This window comes from Gorilla gorilla, chromosome 8 (genome assembly GCF_029281585.2).
Source record: "Gorilla gorilla gorilla isolate KB3781 chromosome 8, NHGRI_mGorGor1-v2.1_pri, whole genome shotgun sequence".
Classification (NCBI taxonomy): domain Eukaryota; kingdom Metazoa; phylum Chordata; class Mammalia; order Primates; family Hominidae; genus Gorilla; species Gorilla gorilla.
This window is the reverse complement of record NC_073232.2, coordinates 134,409,628-134,428,827: the sequence shown is the minus strand read 5'-3', so window position 1 is coordinate 134,428,827 and position 19,200 is coordinate 134,409,628. Positions and strand designations below refer to the sequence as shown.

Genomic DNA, 19,200 nt, shown 5'->3' with positions numbered 1-19,200 from the left:
CTGCCTTCACCTGGTGGTTCTCCAAGGACTGGAAATGCAGGTGTGGGCCCCTCCCAGCCCCCCTCAATCAGACTCTGGGAAGGGGGCAGCATATCTGGGTTGTCAGCAGGTGATTCTGATGCACACTGAAGTCTGACCCACAGACACAAGTCCAGTGAGTAATTTTTCAGCCGTGTGGATGGGAGTCCTCAAGTTCTCAGGGGACCTCTCTGCGTGGATTCTTGACTGTGGGAAAAGCACAAGAGGCTCTTGGATGTGTCCCATTTCACTGCTTAATACATAGTGGTACAGCAGGTGGAAGGTTTCATTGAAAAAACCATTCTGCTTTTTTTTTAGATGGGCCTCAGTGTGTCAACCAGGCTCTCAGCCTGGTCTCAGCTCACTGCAACCTCCACCTCCTGGGCTCAAGCAATCCTCCCACCCCAGCCTCCTGAGTAGCTGGGACTACAGGCATGCACCAACACACCCGGCTAATTTTTGTAGAGGCAGGGTTACCCAGGCTCATACTGCTTTTTTTTTTTTTAAATGAAAATACTGAACAGATGAGAGTACAAGTGGCCATAGGCAATGTGGTCATTTGTACAAAGTTCCAGAAGATCTGGGCCCAGCTTTCTCTGTCATCCAGGGTTAGCTCAACCCCCGAAGCAGCTTCACAGCTCTTCCCTGAGGAAAGAAGCAAATTTTGATGCCCTCCAGTGGCATTAGCAATAGAGAAAGGGTGCATCGAAATCCCTTTCATTTTATTTGAGAAATACCTTAGAAATAGAGGTGCCTTCTCCTTTTTCTGCTACTTAGAAAAAAAAAAGAGCTCTTGAAACTAGAGGGCAGGGCACCAAAGAATTAGCAGGCAACAGGGAAGGAGGAGTGAGGCTTGCTCTCTGTTTTTCTCTCAGCTGGCTTAAAGCAAATGCTCCAGCCCTACTTTTTTTTTTTTTAAATTAAAAAAAATTCTGCCAGGTGCAGTGGCTCACACCTGTAATCCCAGCACTTTGGGAGGCCAAGGCAGGCAGATCACCTGAGGTCAGGAGTTCGAGACTAGTCTGGCCATCATGGCAAAACGCCATCTATACTAAAAATACAAAAATTAGCCAGACATGGTGGTGCACGCCTAGAATCCCAGCTACTCAGGAGGCTGAGGGAAAACAATCGCTTGAGCCCAGGTGGCCGAGTTTGTAGTGAGCCCAGATTGTGCCACTGCACTCCAGCCTGGGCGACAGAGCAAGACTACATCTAAAATATAAATATAAATATAAATATAAATATAAATATAAATATAAATATTCATTTCCATTTAATTTTTAAATTTAAACTACTGAAAAGGCACACCTCTCCCGAAGACTGTTCCAGCCTGCCCCCTGCCCCATGTTCGTCCCTCCCCTCCTTCCGCATCCCACCCTCTGCCTCTCTCCTTATGGGAAGCAGAAAGCGCAGAGGGATTGCAGGTGGATGGGGTGGCGGGGCCACTGCTGCGCTTAAATCGCCACTGCACACTAGAACGCCCTGCTTAGTTTCTCCAGCAGATGGGCAAGGTGAAGCGCTGTTGATTCTTGCTATTCACAGGAATGTTCTACCAAGTCGCCATGAACCCTGAATTAGGAGACACTGAATTATTGCCTCTAGAGGAAATATAGGGGTAGCTTCCTGTGAGTTTCTAGGCACAGCATTTTCATCAGCCAATCAACCAAAATATAACCTTGTTCCATGTGTGCTTCTGTTTAAAGATGCCTTATTTAATAGGTAATTTTGCTTCACTGAATTCACAGCCACCAGCACTACCCCTCATGCCGGGACAAAGCTTCTCTAAAGCACAACTTTTCGCCCCGAGGCCTGTTGTTGCACTTAGGAGGGGACTTCAGCATCATGCTTAGGGCTCATTTGAAACAATGTGCTCACCAAGGAAAAGCACAACAGTTGAACTAACTATGCCACGTAAGGACATTTGTTTGCAGTGCCAGAGCCACGACAAGAAGGCAGGGCGTTGCCTCATTCAACCTTAGCTGAGAACGTGTGTGCTGGGCAGCTCTGCACATGTCTGCAAATGACTGGGAAAGGACCACAAGTATCAACTCTGGGGTAACCAATACATTTTAGTGAGAAGGCAAATTCACAAATATGGAATCTGCCAACGAGGATTGACTGTATTTTACAGAGGCATCTGGTGACCAAAGTCAGACCAATCCTTGGTATTAACAGAACTATCTCTTTTCCACCAATCCAGTAAAAACAACAAGACAACACGACTCTGGATAAATGTTCAGTAACACCAACAAGGCACCAAAATTGCTCATTCCTTAGTCGAATACTCCCCCAGGTTTTAATCATGCCTGCATTCTGCCCAGAGTTCTGAGTCTTTCCATAAGGAGATAAGGCCACGAAACTGGCCGAGTTCTCAGCACTGACACCTCTGCTTAGCCACTGGTCCCCTCCTGCATCCTGTAGTCACTCTTGGTCAGGGATGTAGGTAACACAGCTGCATTACCTAACGCATTACCTTCCTTGGACTAGAGAGAGACCACGGATATAGGCGGGGCCCCAGGACACAGTGTCTCAAGGAAGCCTAGCTCTCCCGCAGCTCTGCCAGTGGAGGTTTCAGAACACAGGTGGGCAGCCGGGCCAGAGCTGCTGCAGTCCCAGCTCTGCCACTTACTAGCTATGTGTACTGGAGCATGTTAACGTCTCTGAGCCCCAGTCTGCTCAACTGTGAGATGGCAGCCATGACAGCAGTTCCCACCTTCTACAGCTGGCATGAGGATTTACGGAGACACTCGATGAAACACACCCAGCATGGTGCCTGGAGCATGGGAAGTGTCCAGGGAAAAGGAGACTTAAGAGCATGTGCCACTCACCTACTATGGGGCCTGGGACAAGTCACTTAAAACATGCAGTCTCAGGCATGGGAGGTGCCTTCAGAAGCACCCATTACACCCTCCACTGGACTGCAGCTCTCTGAGAGCCATCCAGCCAAGTCCAGCGCCATCCTCTCCTCAGAGCTTCCTCGTGCCCCCGCATCCCCCGACTGTAAGATGGGAGCATCGGGTGAGAGTGATCTCGGCTCCCTTCCAGGCTTTGCTAAGGGAGGGTGTGCCCCATTGGCTACAGCCAGAGGCCCCTGGGTCTTCCCAAAACGGTGGTGGTCAGGGAGCCAAATGGGACAAAGAGGGGGAGGAATAGGACAGACAGGAAGGGGGTGCCCCACGTCTCACTGGAAACTTCTGTACACTTCTTGAGGGTTGGGGGCCTTCGTTCGCAGCTAGGGTTTTTCCTTTAAGAAGTTAAAGTCACACAGAAGTAAAAACTATGGCTGACTCGGCCAGGCGAGGTGGCTCACGCCTGTAATCCCAGCACTTTGGGAGGCCGAGGCGGGCAGATTACCTGGGGGTCAGGAGTTTGAGACCAGCCTGGCCAACATGGCAAAATCCCATCTCTACTAAAAAAAAAATACAAGAAAATTAGGTGGGCATGGTGGCGCATGCCTGTAATTCCAGCTTCTCGGGAGGCTGAGGCAGGAGAATCGCTTGAACCCAGGAAGCGGAGGTTGCAGTGAGCAGAGATTGTGCCACTGCACTCCAGCCTTGGTGACAGAGTGAGACTCCGTCTCAGAAAAAAAAAAGAACTATGGCTGACTCCTACCTATAAAAGGAACATCTAAAATTCCACATCATTGCATGGCTGCCCTGGAATATCTGCTTCTGGCCTGCAGCTTCCTGCCCTGTCTATCCCGTCCTCTGCTTTCTCCCCCACCAGGTACCTCCTCCTAGTTTTGAAGAGGTGTCTTGGTGCTGTCGGCCGCCCGCCTGCACCCCAAGGAAGAGGGTCAGCACGGGCCAGCCCCCAGGTCCCTGTCCCCCCCCCATCTGGTTCAAGTCACCACCATTCCTCCAGGGCCTGCCCAATGCCATCTTGGGTACTGCGGTTCCAGAGATTACAGGTGACCAGTTCCTCCCTCAAGGAGTTCCCAGTCTAGTAAAGGAGATGGAATTAGATACGGGTCATTTACAAGGATCTGTGGAGGGCAGTGACATAGGGGCACAACGGGCGACTGCAGGAATTCAGATGCAGGCTTCTCTCAGCTTGGGGAGAAGGCTTCTGGGAGGAAGGGTCACTGGGCCATTAGTTCCAGGAGGGAAGGGACAGTATCTGCCTATTCACCATGGCTTCCCCAGCACTGTGCAATATTGGGCAAAAAGCAGATGCTTCACTGATATAAACAGAAATTAAAATGTGTGCACATGTGTATTCATAGACACACACACACACAGACATGTGTGTGTATAGACATGTAGACATACATGTGTACATGTGTGTATGGAGAGACATGTGGAGGCATACATGTCCATGTGTGCCTATAGATGCATATATGGGCATCTGAGCTGACTCTGAGCTGATTCTGGGAAAGCCCGCGTTAAATGCCAAGTTTGCAGGCAGAGGGAGCAGTGAAGCCTGAATCCAGGCCAAGCACACTGTAGACGGAGAACCGTGATCAGTGTGGGGTTGCTGGGGTGTGAAGAGCAAAAAGAAGGGAGGCTGGTGGGAGGTGACATGGAAGAAGGGCAGGGGCGGGGACCCCAGGCCCCTGGCTCCCCTGCCATGTGCTGCTGACCCTCCTCTTCTCTGACCACCATCAAAAAAGGAAAGAAAATGAGCAGTGAATCCAGCTCTGTCCCAGGAGATCAGAAGGCAACTAACTCAACCGTTCCCTGAAAAAGGAGAAGTAGTACGTTCTCTCTACTGGAGGGTTTCTGTTTCAAATAGGGACCCCTGAAGGCCACACAGGAAAAAAGTCTGTAAAATGCCCCTTGTATGTCTTGGGGGCCGGGACAGGGGAAACGGTCTTCCTGGTATCTCAGATCATTCCTAAGGTCACAAGAAGAGGCCCCAACTCTGGCACACACCTGTTCAGGACAGGTGTGCACACCCTGTGTGTGTGTGCAGAGGGGGTGAAACTGCAGGAGAAAAGAGGGGAGGGGAGGGGAAGGGAGGGGAGCGGGGGAAGGCAGCCTCAAGGATTGGGCCCTGAGGTCTCATCACCAGCTCCAAGGCCCCCACCGTACCTCTGGGCTATCAGATCCGTAGAGACCTGGCCAACAACATCACCGTGGTAGGAAGAGGCAGCTAAGGATGGGCTTTCCAGGTCTGCGGGGGCAGCGGGCTGGATGACATCATCTGCCACAGGTGAACTGGGGAGAGAAAAGGGAAAGAACCTAAACTCAGAAACATTCCTACAAGTTTTTGTTTTTTGTTTCGAGACGGAGTTTCGCTTTTCTTGTCCAGGCTGGAGGGCAATGGCGCGATCTCCGCTCACTGCAACCTCTGTCTCCTGGGTACAGGCAATTCTCCTCCCTTGGCCTCCTGAGTAGCTGCGATTACAGGCGCCCCGCCACCATAGCCAGCTAATTTTTTTGTATTTTTAGTAGAGATCAGGTTTCACCATGTTGGCCAGACAGGTCGCAAACTCCTGACTTCAGGTGATCTGCATGCCTCAGCCTCCCAAAGTGTGGGGATTACAGGCGTGAGCCGCCGTGCCTGGCCTCCTACAAGTTTTCAATGTGTTTTATCAGCACATTTCTATCTGGATCCTGAGCAGGGCCTCAGTTTCCCTTTCTATGAGGGATGAGTTTGGTGCTGCTCAAAGCAGGGTCTGTCAGCAGTCTATGCCAAGATTAGTACAGAAACCTCAAGTAAGTGTTTAGAAACCTTTGTAGATGTTTTTTTCTTTCTTTCTTTCTTTTTTGAGACTGTCTCACTCTGTCACCCAGGCTGAAGTGCAATGACGTGATCTCGGCTCATTGCAACCTCCGCCTCACGGGTTCAAGCAATACTCGTACCTCAGCCACCCGAGTGGCTGGAATTATAGGCACCCACCACCACGCCTGGCTAATTTTTGCATTTCTAGTAGAGTTGGGGTTTCATCATGTTGGCCAGGCTGGTCTCAAACTCCTAGGTTCAAGTGATCTACCCGCCTCGGCCTCCCAAAGTGCCGGGATTACAGGCGTGAGCCATCGCGCCTGGTCCCTTTGTAGCAATTTGATAGACTACGTTCATGTCTGTTAAATCTAATAATAAAAGGACAGGTTCAACATCCTACCACACACAGGACAGTCCCCAAGACAAAGGACTATGTGGCCCAGAACATCAATAGTGCCAAGGTTGAGAAACCCCGGCCTTGAGTTTTATTTCATTTTTCTAGTAATTCATTTAATTATATTTTTTAAAGTTTAGATCTATGATGAGTTAGAAATTTAAAAACAACCCTGGTCCTTTATGGACTGAAAGAGTCTGCAACCTCCAAGCACAGGCTGGCTCGGGAAGCTAGAAGAGGCTCAGTCTTTGGACACCCATCGTCTTGTAGTCAGTTACCCTATTATTTCATCGGGGGGGTCCCTGAGTGACTTTCTGATGAATTCTGCTCTGTAGCCATAAGTAGCAGGACCATTCTTTCCACTCCTTGATCAGATCCTTATTGAAAACCAATTCTCTGCTGTGAACAAGAGAGCAGCGTGGTCCCTGCCTTCATGGGACGTCTCATGGGACAGCTTCAGGCAAGAGTCAGATTTTTTTTTTTTTTTTTTTTGAGAAAGCGTCTCCCTCTGTTGCCCAGACTGAAATGCAGTGGCTCCATGACGGCTCACTGTAACCTCAACTTCCCAGGCTCAAGCAATCCTCCCACTTCAGCCTCCCCAAATGCTGGGATTATAGGCGTGGGCCACCTTGCCCAGCCCAGCCATTTTTTTTTTAAATGTTTATTTATTTAGTAACAACTGCAGTAACTGCTAAGAAGGAAGGTGCAGATGGTCATGAGAACACAAACTGAGAACTCTTGGCCCACAATGGGGGTTGTGGAAAACTCTGTGGTGTGATGAGCATGCTCAGGCCAGCTCAGTAATAACAAATGTTTCCTAATGGTTACTACATATACGTGCCAGGAACTGTTCTAAGTGCGTATAGATAGCACTGTATTTGATCCTCACAATGACCTTTATGAGGTGGATACGATTATTAAACACACTTTACAGATGTAAAAACTAAGGCACAGAGAGGCTGAGCAGCTTGTCGAAGGTTGAACAGCAGGTAAGTGGCAGAACCAGGATACAAACACAAGCCTGACCCCAGGAGTCATGCTCTTAATCTCCACACTTGGCTTTGTCCCACAGGTGGAAGAGGAAGGAAGAGGGGCTGGGCATGGTGGCTTATGCCTGTAATCCCAACACTTTGGGGAGGCTGAGGCTGGAGGATCAGTTGAAGCCAGGAGTTGAAGACCAGCCTGGGAAACATAGGGTGACCCTGTCTCTAGAAAAAATTTTAAAGCTTAAAAAAGGAAGGGTATACCCTGACCCTCAGCCCTACCCCCCATTCAGGGAGCCACGTATTTAAAAACCCTGAATCAGGAAGGAGCTTGGTATTCTAGAGGACCTGCAAAAAGTCACTGCAACTAGAGTATAGATGAAGAAGGGGGAGTCTGGCTGGGCACAGTGGCTCACACCTGTAATCTCAGCACTTTGGGAGGCTGAGGCGGGCAGATCACTTGAGGTCAGGAGTTCAAGACCAGCCTGGCCAACATGGTGAAAACCTGTCTCTACTAAAAATACAAAAATTAGCTGTGCATGGTAGTGTGTGCCTGTAATCCCAGCCACACGAGGCTGAGGCACAAGAATCACTTGAACCTGGGAGACAGAGTTTGCAGTGAGCTGAGATTGCGCCACTGCACTCCAGCCTGGGTGACAGAGGGAGACTCCGTATTGATCCTAGGCAGAAGAATCAGCCTGAAGCTTCAACCCAATGTTCAGCCATAAAGTGCCTTTGGCATTGACAGTGCGGAGGTCCAGGGTGAATTTCCCAAAACTATCCTCTCAATACGACTGGACTAGCACATGTGTGCACCCACCCACACTACTGCTTATTCTCCATTCTCCATGTTCCCACCCACCATTCCAGTTCCCCCAGAACAAGATCCTGAAGCCCTGTGACCACATCCAAGGAGTCAGAGAAAGATCGCTGCAAAGAGAAATGGAAGAAGCAGTGAGCCCAGAAGAGGGAGGATGGCAGGAGCTCCGGCTGGGTGTCTTGGTGAATCACAATGTGTAGAATCCTAAACTACAGGCAAACTACAGGGGCACTTTCCAAAATCATAAAATCTGAGTGGAAAAACAGAGCTCCAAAGTTCTGGCAACACACATTGAAAACCATAAAAGACTTCGTTTCCTTTGACACAGCCATGGTTCTTCCAAGAATTCATTCTAAGGAGATAATTAAGGGCATGGGCAAATATGCTGATCACAACTGGAATCACGATAGCAAAAAATCTGGAAACAACCAAAATGCCCAACAGTAGAGGACAGTTCATCAAATTAAGGCACAACCACAGGATGGGCTCGTTTGCGGCTGTTCAAAAAATAAGGTAGGCCGGGCGCAGTAGCTCATGCCTGTAATCCCAGCACCTTGGGAGGCCGAGGCAGGTGGATCACCTGAGGTCAAGAGTTCAAGACCAGCCTGGCCAACATGGTGAAACCCCGTCTCTACTAAAAATGCAAAAAATTAGCCAGGTGTGGTAGTGGGCACCTGAGGCAGGAGAATCGCTTGAACCCGGGAGTTGGAGATTGCAGTGAGCAGAGATCGTGCCATTGCACTCCAGCCTGGGTGACAAGAGCAAAACTCCATCTCAAATGATAATAATAATAATAATAATAATAATAATAATAATAATTAAAATAAGATAGATCTTCATGTATCTAGATGTAAACACGTCCATTATTAATTGAACATAGGTTGAAAAAACTTAGCAGCATGATCCACATTTTATGTGTATCAATGATATACATGGGTATGTGTGTCTATACAGTCCATGTATAGACATACACACACGAGCACGTGACAGAGAGAGAGAGAGAGAGAGAGACAGCGCAAGCATAATAGCCTGAACAATGAAGCAATTTGGACAAGTATTGCCAAGGTGTTAACGGTAATTCTCTTTCGGTGGTGAAACCATTTGTGTTTTTTCTTAATGAAATTTATATCTACTTTCTAGTTCTATGCTGAACACATACTACTTTTATAAGTAAAATAAATTAGAAACCATATGTAACAAGTTATTTTGAGTGCCAGGGAACAACTTCCATGTATAACTCAGTGAAAGCTTTCAGAGATGGAGACAATCAGAAAGCCACTGTCTTTTCCCCACTTCTGTACTCATATTTTCCACTGGGAAGACCTAGGCTTGTCCGCCTCATTCCAGGGCGGGAACGTGGCCAGGCTTCGTCCATTAGGCACCACTGGAAAATGAGGTCCCAGCAAAGAAGATCTGGAATAAAAGATATCTGCCCACATATTCTACGTGATGGCATTTTCACCTAAACTCTTTGGAATGGAATTATTTTTCAAATCATAAACACTTCCCTGACTTTTTTGAGACAGAGGATCTTGAACATAATTAAATACTTGCTCAGTGACACTCAGCCATCCTCGGCAACTATGACATAAGTGAGTGACATTAGTGCTGTGGCACCAAATGTAACCACCGTATGTGAAGTTGAGGGGACTGGATTCCAGTCCAGGCCCACCATGGGATCTAAGCCAGGGGACTTCTCTGAGCTTTAGCCTTTCTGTCTGGAAAAGTGAAAGCGCCAGACTACTCGATCACCGCGAACTCTGACTCAGCCTTGTCCCTCGCTCTCAGGCCGTCAGCTGTCACTTCTACTTACCCACTCACCTGCCTCCCCCTGCCACCTTCTGCCTTGCAGTTCTCTGCTTCTAACAGGCTACAGGCTAAGAAACATGGCTGAGAGTGTTAGAACGTGCATAAATCAAGAGTCAACAGGCTCTGAATAAAGATCTACAAACCTTCCGTACCAAATTATTATCTTATAATTTAAAAATAAACACATATGTGTATAGACGCATATATATTAGGCTCAACCATATGAAACTGCTACAAAGAAATAAACTGTCAAATTGACTTTGTGCTGTCAGCTCCGGGCCCTTTCTGACTTTGTAACGATCTGAGTATTTTCCAGGTGGCTAAGGATGGGAGAGAGCTAATTTCTGGGGAAATGGGGGGATTTTTCTAAAACAGCTCTTCTCAGAACAACTGTAAGAGGCTATAAATGGCTTCTAAGTTCTGCTGGTGGTGGTTCTGGGACTAGAGTGACTGAAATATTTTTCAGAGGAAAAAAAAAATCTGTCAGATTTCAACCACCAGCTGCTGCCACCAGCTGCTGGGGCCAGCCCACTATAAATTTAGTCAGGCCAGCAAAGGGTTGATTTGCCACTGGAATGTCAGGGAGGGAAGCCTGTACTATCAACAAGTGCTTCTGCAAAGGGCCATGAGTCACCCCTTTCAGAGACTGGTGGAATGGACTCTGCCCAAAGAGGAAGACGTTCAGGTTCCGGCCTTAAAAGCCCACATCTTCAGTCCTGTACATAGGATCCATGCCACAGGAAGAGCCCCAAGGCGGGCACCGGGATGGATTCCATGGGGATCACACACTCCAGGGGTGACAGGCTCATCGACCCCGAGGAGCTGAAAGTCCAAAGCAAGGAGAACTGTGAAGGGTGGTGTCTTCATTGGCTCAGGCTGCTACAACAGAATCTCATAGATGGGGTGGCTTATGAACAACAGAGATGTATTGCTCACAGTTCTGGAGGCTGGGAAGTCCAAGATCAAGGCACCAGCAGGTTCAGTGTCTCATGAGGACCCCTTCCTAGTTCACAGACAGCTCCTTCTCACTGCATCTTCACGTGGCAGAAGAGGCAAGGCAGTGCTGTGGGGCCTCTTTTTATAAGGGCACTAATCCCATTCACAAAGGCTCCGCCCTTATGGCCTAATCACCTCCCGAAGGCCCCACCTCCTCATACCATCACCTTAGGGGTTAGGATTTCAACACAGGAATTTCGGGGCTGACAGGGATACAAACATTCAGAGCATAGCAGGTGATACCAGAAGAACAAACTGCCACAGAAACCCGGGATTCTACAGGCTGGGATGATCCAGGCAGGTCCTGAGAGGAGAATAGCTGAATCAAGCAAAGTGCTTCAATAGGCCGATGTGTGCAAAGGGCTTTCCAGATGAAAAAAAAAAGCTCTCCCTCCCTCTCTCCAGGATGGTTCTGTCAGAAAGGCTTCTGTTCCCTTCCCCTTGTTATTTATTACAAAGAATAGTATCCAATATCAAGGATAATAGGAGCCAGGTTCTCACAATCAGAGAAGAGCTTGCATATACAGAAGGTGGTTGGACTCCAGAGATCCCTCAGGGCAGGGCTGCAATCAGAGAAATCAGACAAATCCAGAACTAGTTGTGGAGGGCTGTGTGCACACATGCATGTGTACATACACGTACCTACTTCCCAGCTGGGGGAGTCGTGTCAAAGGACATAAGAACCACCTAAAAGGGGCTGCCACTGCCAAATCTGGGACTATTTGAACATCAAACACACACACACACACACACACACACACACACAGTTCTGGATTATAACCCATGGAATAAAAGTAATAATCTATGAGTCCATTTAGATCTAAATAAAGTCATGAACAAATGGGGAAGAAGGGAAAGCCCCCCCTTACAGTATAATGCCAGCTAGTTAGTCCATGTAGGACAGAAAACTGCCATGGAAGAAACCTTAATGGTGGCACTCAATTCAAGGAAGAGCCATCAAAGGATGCCAAGGCAGGCGGTGGGAGTGTGAAGAAGGAAAGGCTAGGCCAGGCATGGTGGCTCACGCCTGTAATCCCAGTACTTTGGGAGGCTGAGGTGGGTGGATCACGAGGTCAGGAGATCGAGCTCATCCTGGCCAACATGGTGAAACCCCATCTCTACTAAAAATACAAAAAATCAGTTGGGTGCGGTGGTGCGCACCTGTAGTCCCAGCTACTTGGGAGGCTGAGGCAGGAGAATCGCTTGAACCTGGGAGGCAGAAGTTGTAGTGAACTGAGATTGCACCACTGCACTCCAGCCTGGACAACAGAGCCAGACTCCCTCTCAAAAAAAAAAAAAAAAAAAAAAGGAAGGATATCGTGTAGCCTTTGAGTATCTTCCCACCAAATGCTGACTGATTACAAAGGTGAAAATGATGACTTTACAGCCAATAAACCTGGTAGGCACCAATCTGGCCACCCTCTGTGGCAAAACATTCCATGCTCTGTGCCCTGGGGTGGCAGAGCTTCACTTCTGTGGAATCCCTGCCCAAAGCAGACACCCAGGGTCTAGCCATGAAGAAACTAGGTGACACAGATTGAGGGACTTCTTCCAGCGTGAAGGAGCTGTACTCATAAAGGTCATGGGCCGGGCATGGTGGCTCATGCCTGTAATCCTGGCATTTGGGAGGCTGAAGCAGGAGGATCCCTTGGGTCCAGGAGTTCGAGACCAGCCTGAGCAACACAGCAAAACCCAATCTCTACTAAAAAAAAAATACAAGAAATTATCTGGGCATGGTGGCACACACCTGAAGTCTCAGCTACTTGGGAGGCTGAGGTGGGAGGATCACCTGAGCCCGGGAGTTCAAGGCTGCAGTGAGCTGTGACTGAGCCACTGCACTCCAGCCTGAGCAACGAAAGTGAGACCCTGTCTCAAAAAAACTCAAAAAGTCATAAAAGACAGGGAGAGACTGAGGAATTACTCCAGATGGAAGGAGAGTCTGGGGGCATGACATAGAGCATGGCGCATGCTTTTTGACTGAATTCTGGTTCAGATGGAAAAAGGTACACTGCTGGTGAATTTGAGCAGGTTCTGAAGACTGGATGGCGATTTCCCAGCTGCAGGGCTGCGATGGCATCGTGCTGGAGAGTGTTTGCAAGAAAGGCACGCTGGGGGGCTGGGAGGGGGCGGGGGTTGTTTTTGTTTTGCTGGAGGGTGGCGACTTCATGTCTGAAACTTGCTCTCAAATGATTCAGAAAAAGTAGCAATGATGGATATATAGGTACATATACATTTATATTACTCATATAGAGAGGATGAACGTCACAGCACATGTGATAAAATGTCAATGACTGCGGAATCTGGGAAAGGGAACATGGAAGTTTTTTGTAGTATTCTTACAACTTTTCTGTATATCAGGAATTGTACTCAGGACAAACAAATAAGAACTTCTTGGGCAAAGGTGTGCAGGCAAACAGCCACTCCCCAGCACGCATGGAGCTCCGTTTGGGTCTGGAGGACGCAGCGTGATGTACCAGCCACTTCGGCAGCATCAGGCAGCTGGGGGGACACCTAGCTGGACACCTGGGGCTGGGGCCAGTGTGACAGGGGCCCCGGAACCTCAGACGCTCAGGCCATGAGCCTGTTGTCCTGGGGCGATGGGGAACATGAGAGATTTAAACACAGGCCAGTGACAGAATATTCAGAAGATAATGCCTGTGCCACAGTGGAGATTAATTGGAGGGGGCAAGAAATGCAGGCAGTGGAGCCGAAGTGAGAGCTTTGGAACAGTTCAGGTGCCAGGTGATGCAGGACACATTGGGACCACTGCAGAGGAGGTGGAGTTAGTCATTCCAGAGGCTTCATGACATCTACCTGACACTAGGTGCAGAGGGAAGGGACGTGAAGAACAAAGATGATTTGGGTTTTGAACATCTAATGGTTGGAAGGCTATGTTATTAGCTGCATGCCTTGCACATAAAACCTTAGACCTCCGGTATTATTACTGATTTACGTTTAATAAAGATTAAAGAGGCCAGGCGCAGTGGCTCATGACTATAATCGCAGCACTTTGGGAGGCCGTGGCGGGCAGATCACGAGGCCAGGAGTTCGAGACCAGCCTGGCCAACATGGTGAAACCCCATCTCTACTAAAAATACAAAAATTAGCCAGGCATGGTGGCGCGTGCCTGTAATCCCAGCTACTCTGGAGGCTGAGGCAAGAGAATTGCTTAACCCTGGGAGGCGGAGGTTGCAGCGAGCCGAGATCGTGCCACTGCACTCCAGCCTGGGCAAGAAGAGTGAAACTCCGCCTCAAAAAAAAAAAAAAAATGACTCTACAGCAACCCAACTCAAGAACAGACTCCCTGGAAACTGTGCACCCCACTTCAGAACACCGGCATAGTTCTCACCAACAGAGTGAAAGCTGAGCCCCAGGGGCTCACATCAGTTTTGAAAAGAGAAGCAAAGCCTGTCATAAGTCAGCAAAATGGAATCTTCCAAGATCTGCATTTTCATGGCCAGTTCTAGGCTGGGCATGACCGAACTGGCCAGTTAGAAGCCACAGCACAGGCACCACGACATGCGGGAACACACAGGGCATCCTTTTCAGAGCCACCCTTGGCATTCCTCTGGGTGAGGGGCCCACAGACCCCAGCTGCGCTTTGAAAGGTGGGTTCCCCAGGTCCCTCGGGGTAAGCACGTTGTGCTTTTTAGTGATGATGAAAAACAACTCATCTCTTCTGGATTTGGAAAGTGGGTGGACAAGTGTGGCCTGTGGCATCCCTGCAGGCCAGGCATGGAGTGGGGCCAGGTGAGTAACAAGATTTCTAAGACCAGGCCAGGCGCGGTGGCTCACAGCTGTAATCCCAGCACTTTGGGAGACCGAGGTGGGTGAATCACTTGAGCCCAGGAGTTCGAGACCAGCCTGGCCAATATCGCAAAACCCTGTCTGTACTAAAAATACAAAAAAATTAGCCGGGTGTGTTGGCGTGCACCTGTGGTCCCAGCTACTCTGGAAGCTGAGGCATGAGAATCACTTGAACCTGGGAAGTAGGGGTTGCAGTGAGCTGAGATTGTGCCACTGCACTCCAGCCTGGGTGAGTGAAACTCTCTCAAAAAAATGATTTCTAAAACCAGAGAGGCCAACCTCTCTCAGCAGCAGAGGAGAAACTATGGCCCTGAGATTTGAGGGACTTCATCTATGTCGCAAGCATGCTGATTTTATTTTTGGTGATAAAATTTGAATATATATGAAATATTATAGCACATTTAAATAATTACAATAAAAGAATTAATGATAACAGCAGTCATAAGGGCAGCTCACCTTGTAAGCACTTCTTTCTGTTTGCCAGGTGTTGTGCGAAGGGCTCTGCACGCACTCACTCATGCAGCCCCTCCCCTTAAGAGGTCGAAGAACAGAGTCAGGAATGGGACCCGCGTCCAAGAGCGCAGGAGCCAGGAAATCCCACAGCATGCTCTGGGCCTGACTCAAGCTAAGGAACAAGAAGCTGTCTCCCACAGGACCCCGGGGAAAGCAGCTTATCAAACGGACCCCGGAGCCCACGCAGGGAGAACAGAGATTTTCCACTCTGGGATGGGAAAGCCTAGCAATTTAAAGATTTAGCCTTCAGCTATTAAAAAAAAAAAAAAAAAAAGGAATTATTTAAAAAAAATACTTAGTTACTTATATGTAACTTATATGTGTACGGTATCTTAGAGCTTTGTTAAATGCCACTTTTATGATTCCTCATCACTGCTATGAAGAAGGCAGACAAGTTATTTATTTATTTATTTTTTGAGATGGAGTTTCACTCTTGTCGCCCAGGCTGGAGTGCAGTGGCGCGATCTCGGCTCACTTCAAGCTCCGCCTCCCGGGTTCACGCCATTCTCCTGCCTCAGCCTCCTGAGTAGCTGGGACTATAGGCGCCCGCTACCACGCCCGGCTAATTTTTTGTATTTTTAGTAGAGACGGAGTTTCACCGTGTTAGCCAGGATGGTCTCGATCTCCTGACCTCGTGATCCACCCGCCTCGGCCTCCGCTGGGATTACAGGCGTGAGCCACTGCGCCTGGCCAACAAGTTATTTTATAGAAGAGGAGAAGAGATCGAGACTCAAGGAATTAAGCGACTTGGCAAAGAGACCCATGGCGAGAACCCTGGCCCCGTCCTCGCCTGGAAACCCACGCTGCCGTCCCCCTCCCCCCCGGGTCTTTCCTCTAGTGGGCACGCCATAGCTCCTGCCCAGAGTTCAGCGGCACAGCCCCAGGGGAGGCATGGGAGGCAGCAGAGGCCTCTGGCAGGGCAGGAAGAGATGGCAGAGCCAGCAGGGGAATCGTGACCACCAACAGCAGGGCAGGGACCTCTACCTTCCCTGCTGAATTCTTAGCCCACAGTCAGCAATGCATTTACTGGAATGAATGACCAAGGAAGAGGCCCAGGCCCAGAGGCCAATGAGGCTGATACAACGTGATGCTTTGCAGCCACGTGAAAGTGCACATTTGCCCATTTCAATTATGAGCAGCGCTTGTCACATTTTGAAGCCAAATTTTTTAAAGTCCCAAACATTTTTTAGATACTCCTGTGATGCCTGGGAGCCTTCACAGATGAAGAAATAAAATGCCATTCCTCCTCCCCCTTGAGAGGTAGGATAGGGCAGGTGATAGGAGGCCAGAGCCCGGGGCCAGACTGCCCAAGCTTGACCCCACTCCAGCAATAAAGAGCTGTACAACCTTGAAAAAGATCCTCTTGGAGCCTCAGTATCCTCATCTGTCAAAGATGGCAATGACAGTCCTTCCTGGAGAGGGAGTGGAGAGGATGCCTTGTGACCAGCCATGCGAACGTTTCTGTAGCAAGGTGCCCAGCACACGCAAAGTGCTCCACAAATGCTGGCATCATTAAGACAAACACTACAGGATGTACTTTTTCCCAAACACGAAATACAGAATGTACTGTTTCAAAGTACACATGACCCTCCCTCCCGCCTCTCCTGCACATCCAAGTGTGAGTCTCAGGTGCACAGGCTGCTCCTTCAGGCACCCCAGGCTCTATGTGAATATCAACTGGGGTGTGGATTAAGAATGAATACAGGGCCAGGTGTGGTGGTTCACGCCTGTAATCCCAGCACTTTGGGAGCCCAAGGAGGGCAAATCACCTGAGGTCAGGATTTTGGCCTGGCCAACAAGGCGAAACCCCCTCTGTACCAAAAAATGCAAAAATTAGCTGGGCGTGGTGGCACGCATCTATAATCCCAGCTACTCGGGAGGCTGAGGCAGGAGAATCACTTGAACCCGGGAGGCGGGGGTTGCAGCGAGCTGAGCTGAGATCGCGCCACTGCACTCCAGCCTGGACGACAGAGCAGGACTCCGTCTCAAAAAAAAAAAAAGAAAAGAAAGAAAGAATGAATACAGGTGGCAACAAGTGAAGGGAATCAATGTTTATGAGCACCTAGCATGCGCCAGGCTGTATGCAGGCCCTTCATCACTGTGAGCAATGTGACAGCAGAAAGTCCCTCTCCCCAAGGCCGCACGAGGCTGAGCTCCATCCCAGCTGCTCTGACTCTCTCAGCGAAGGACCCTACAGCCTCACAGTAGCGTCGACCCATGATGTGCGATGAAGAGGGAGTGGCGTGCTGAGAGCTGAGTGGGTGCTGCCTCCCTAGGAAGAGGGTGTGCGCAACCAGCCAGGGCACCCGCGGTGGCTCTAACCACCAGGGGGTGGGGGCATAAGACCCTTCCCCTCCCAGGGCTGCGGGTGCCTCTTCCACCTAATGAGGATTTCGACTATTCTCTCTAGGGTCCCCTCCAGCCCAAACAATTTTCTGATCTGAAACCCAGGGTCTCCTGGCTGAGAAAGGTCAGCTTGGAGGAGGCTGTGAGCAGTGCCCACGTTGGCCCAACCCCTAGGCCAGGCAGGGGAGCAGGGCAGCTTCTGGTTGGGAGTTAAGGACGGGAGGCAGGGGGTGACCTGCTGACTCACAGCTCCAGCTCCCCAGGAGACCTTACTGTGAGGACGGGCGAGTTGCAGGACGGAGGGGGAACCTTCTCCTCATACACAATTTAATCACCTCTTAAAATTGGACTACTGTTGTTTCCACATCCTTTGGGATTAATGAGCCCAAGGACTGAATTTTACCGCAAGCTCAAAGGAGAGGAAATTACTCCGGGAGGACAAGGCAGGGAGCCGGCAGCCAATGTTCTTCCTTTCTTTCTTTTTCTTTTTTTTTTTTTTTCTTTTGAGAAGGAGTCTCACTCTGTTGCCCAGGCCAGAGTACAGCAGCACGATCTTGACTCACTGCAACCTCTGCCTCCCGGGTTTAAGCAATTCTCCTGCGTCAGCCTCCCGAGTAGCTGAGATGACGGGTGCATACCACCACACCCAGTCCAGCTAATATTTATATTTTCAGTAGGAACAGGGTTTTGCCATGTTGGCCAGGCTGGTCTTGAACTCCTGACCTTTGGTGATCCACCCGTCTTGGCCTCCCAACATGCTGGGATTACAGGAGTGAGCCACGATGCCCAGCCTGATGTTCTTCTCAAAAGATGACAAATAAACTCAGCCAGATGCTGGCAGAAGCTATACAGTCAGGTGAGTGAAAGTGTAGCTGTCCTCCTGATCAAAACAGCACAAAGCCAGCTGAACGGACCAGCCCCTCTGGGATCAAGATCTCAGCTGAGGATGCCCCAAGCCAGTGCGCCAAATCCACAGGTGCGCTGACTCACCAGAACACTGGGCACAGAAATCACAAGGAGGGTCCAGGGGCATAGGTGGGCAGGGGCAGCAAGTATAGTACAAAGAGCACAGACTCTGGACATAGATCTGAGCCTGAATCCAGCTCTGCCACTTACTCGCCATTTATAAGCCCTAGGCAAGTTCATTAACCTCTTTGAGCTTCAGTTTCTGAACCTGTAAAATGGAGATAAATGCATTACTTGAAAGACTGTTAAAAGAAATAAGAGCAAAAAATATATGTAGAAATAGAAAGTCTAACGGTGTTACCAGGGTCTGGGGAGAGAAGGGAAGAAGGGAAATTGTTGTTTAATGGATACAGTGGTTCAGATTGGCAAGATGAGTAAGTTCTGGAGATGTTTCGCAATAATATGAATATACTTACCACCAAACTGTACACTTAAAAATGGTTATGATGGTACATCTTATGTGGTTTGTTTAATCACAATTTAAAAAACATGTAAAGCATAGCATCATCTCACTACAGGTCCTCAATACACAGTGTGGGTTCATGGAAAATAGCACTAACAGAATGATATTAATAGCCCCTGCCCCCAGATCTGTCTAGCTAACACTTAATTCAGGCCACAGTCAGCTTCCTCTCTAACTTTTTCAGGCTGAGAACAGGCCACTCAGCCCACAAACAACAAACTGAAGTCTCAACAAATGCCGCCAGTATTCTTATATAGATGAGGCAAAATTTTAGTTGGTGTTTAAAAAAATGTCACTCAGTCCTCAGGATCTTAGCAGAGTCACAGATTTTCCCTGATTCCAAAACCACACAAGCAGCAAAATTACCTCCATTTCCTCTCCCTGCAATGCAACCAGGTCTAGACCCTGAACAAAAAGC

The 19,200-nt window shown here is 49.0% G+C and overlaps 1 protein-coding gene across 5 annotated transcripts in view; it reads right to left on the bottom strand.

Annotated features, from left to right (window-relative positions):
* TACC2 (transforming acidic coiled-coil containing protein 2) overlaps positions 1-19,200 on the bottom strand; it is a 257,941-nt gene that overhangs the window by 114,668 nt on the left and 124,073 nt on the right. For all 5 annotated transcript variants that reach the window (XM_063710544.1, XM_055353964.2, XM_055353961.2 and 2 more), the window contains one exon: positions 5,052-5,177. In XM_063710544.1, coding sequence (XP_063566614.1) covers positions 5,052-5,177 — 126 coding nt within the window. The remainder of the gene's footprint in view (positions 1-5,051; positions 5,178-19,200) is intronic.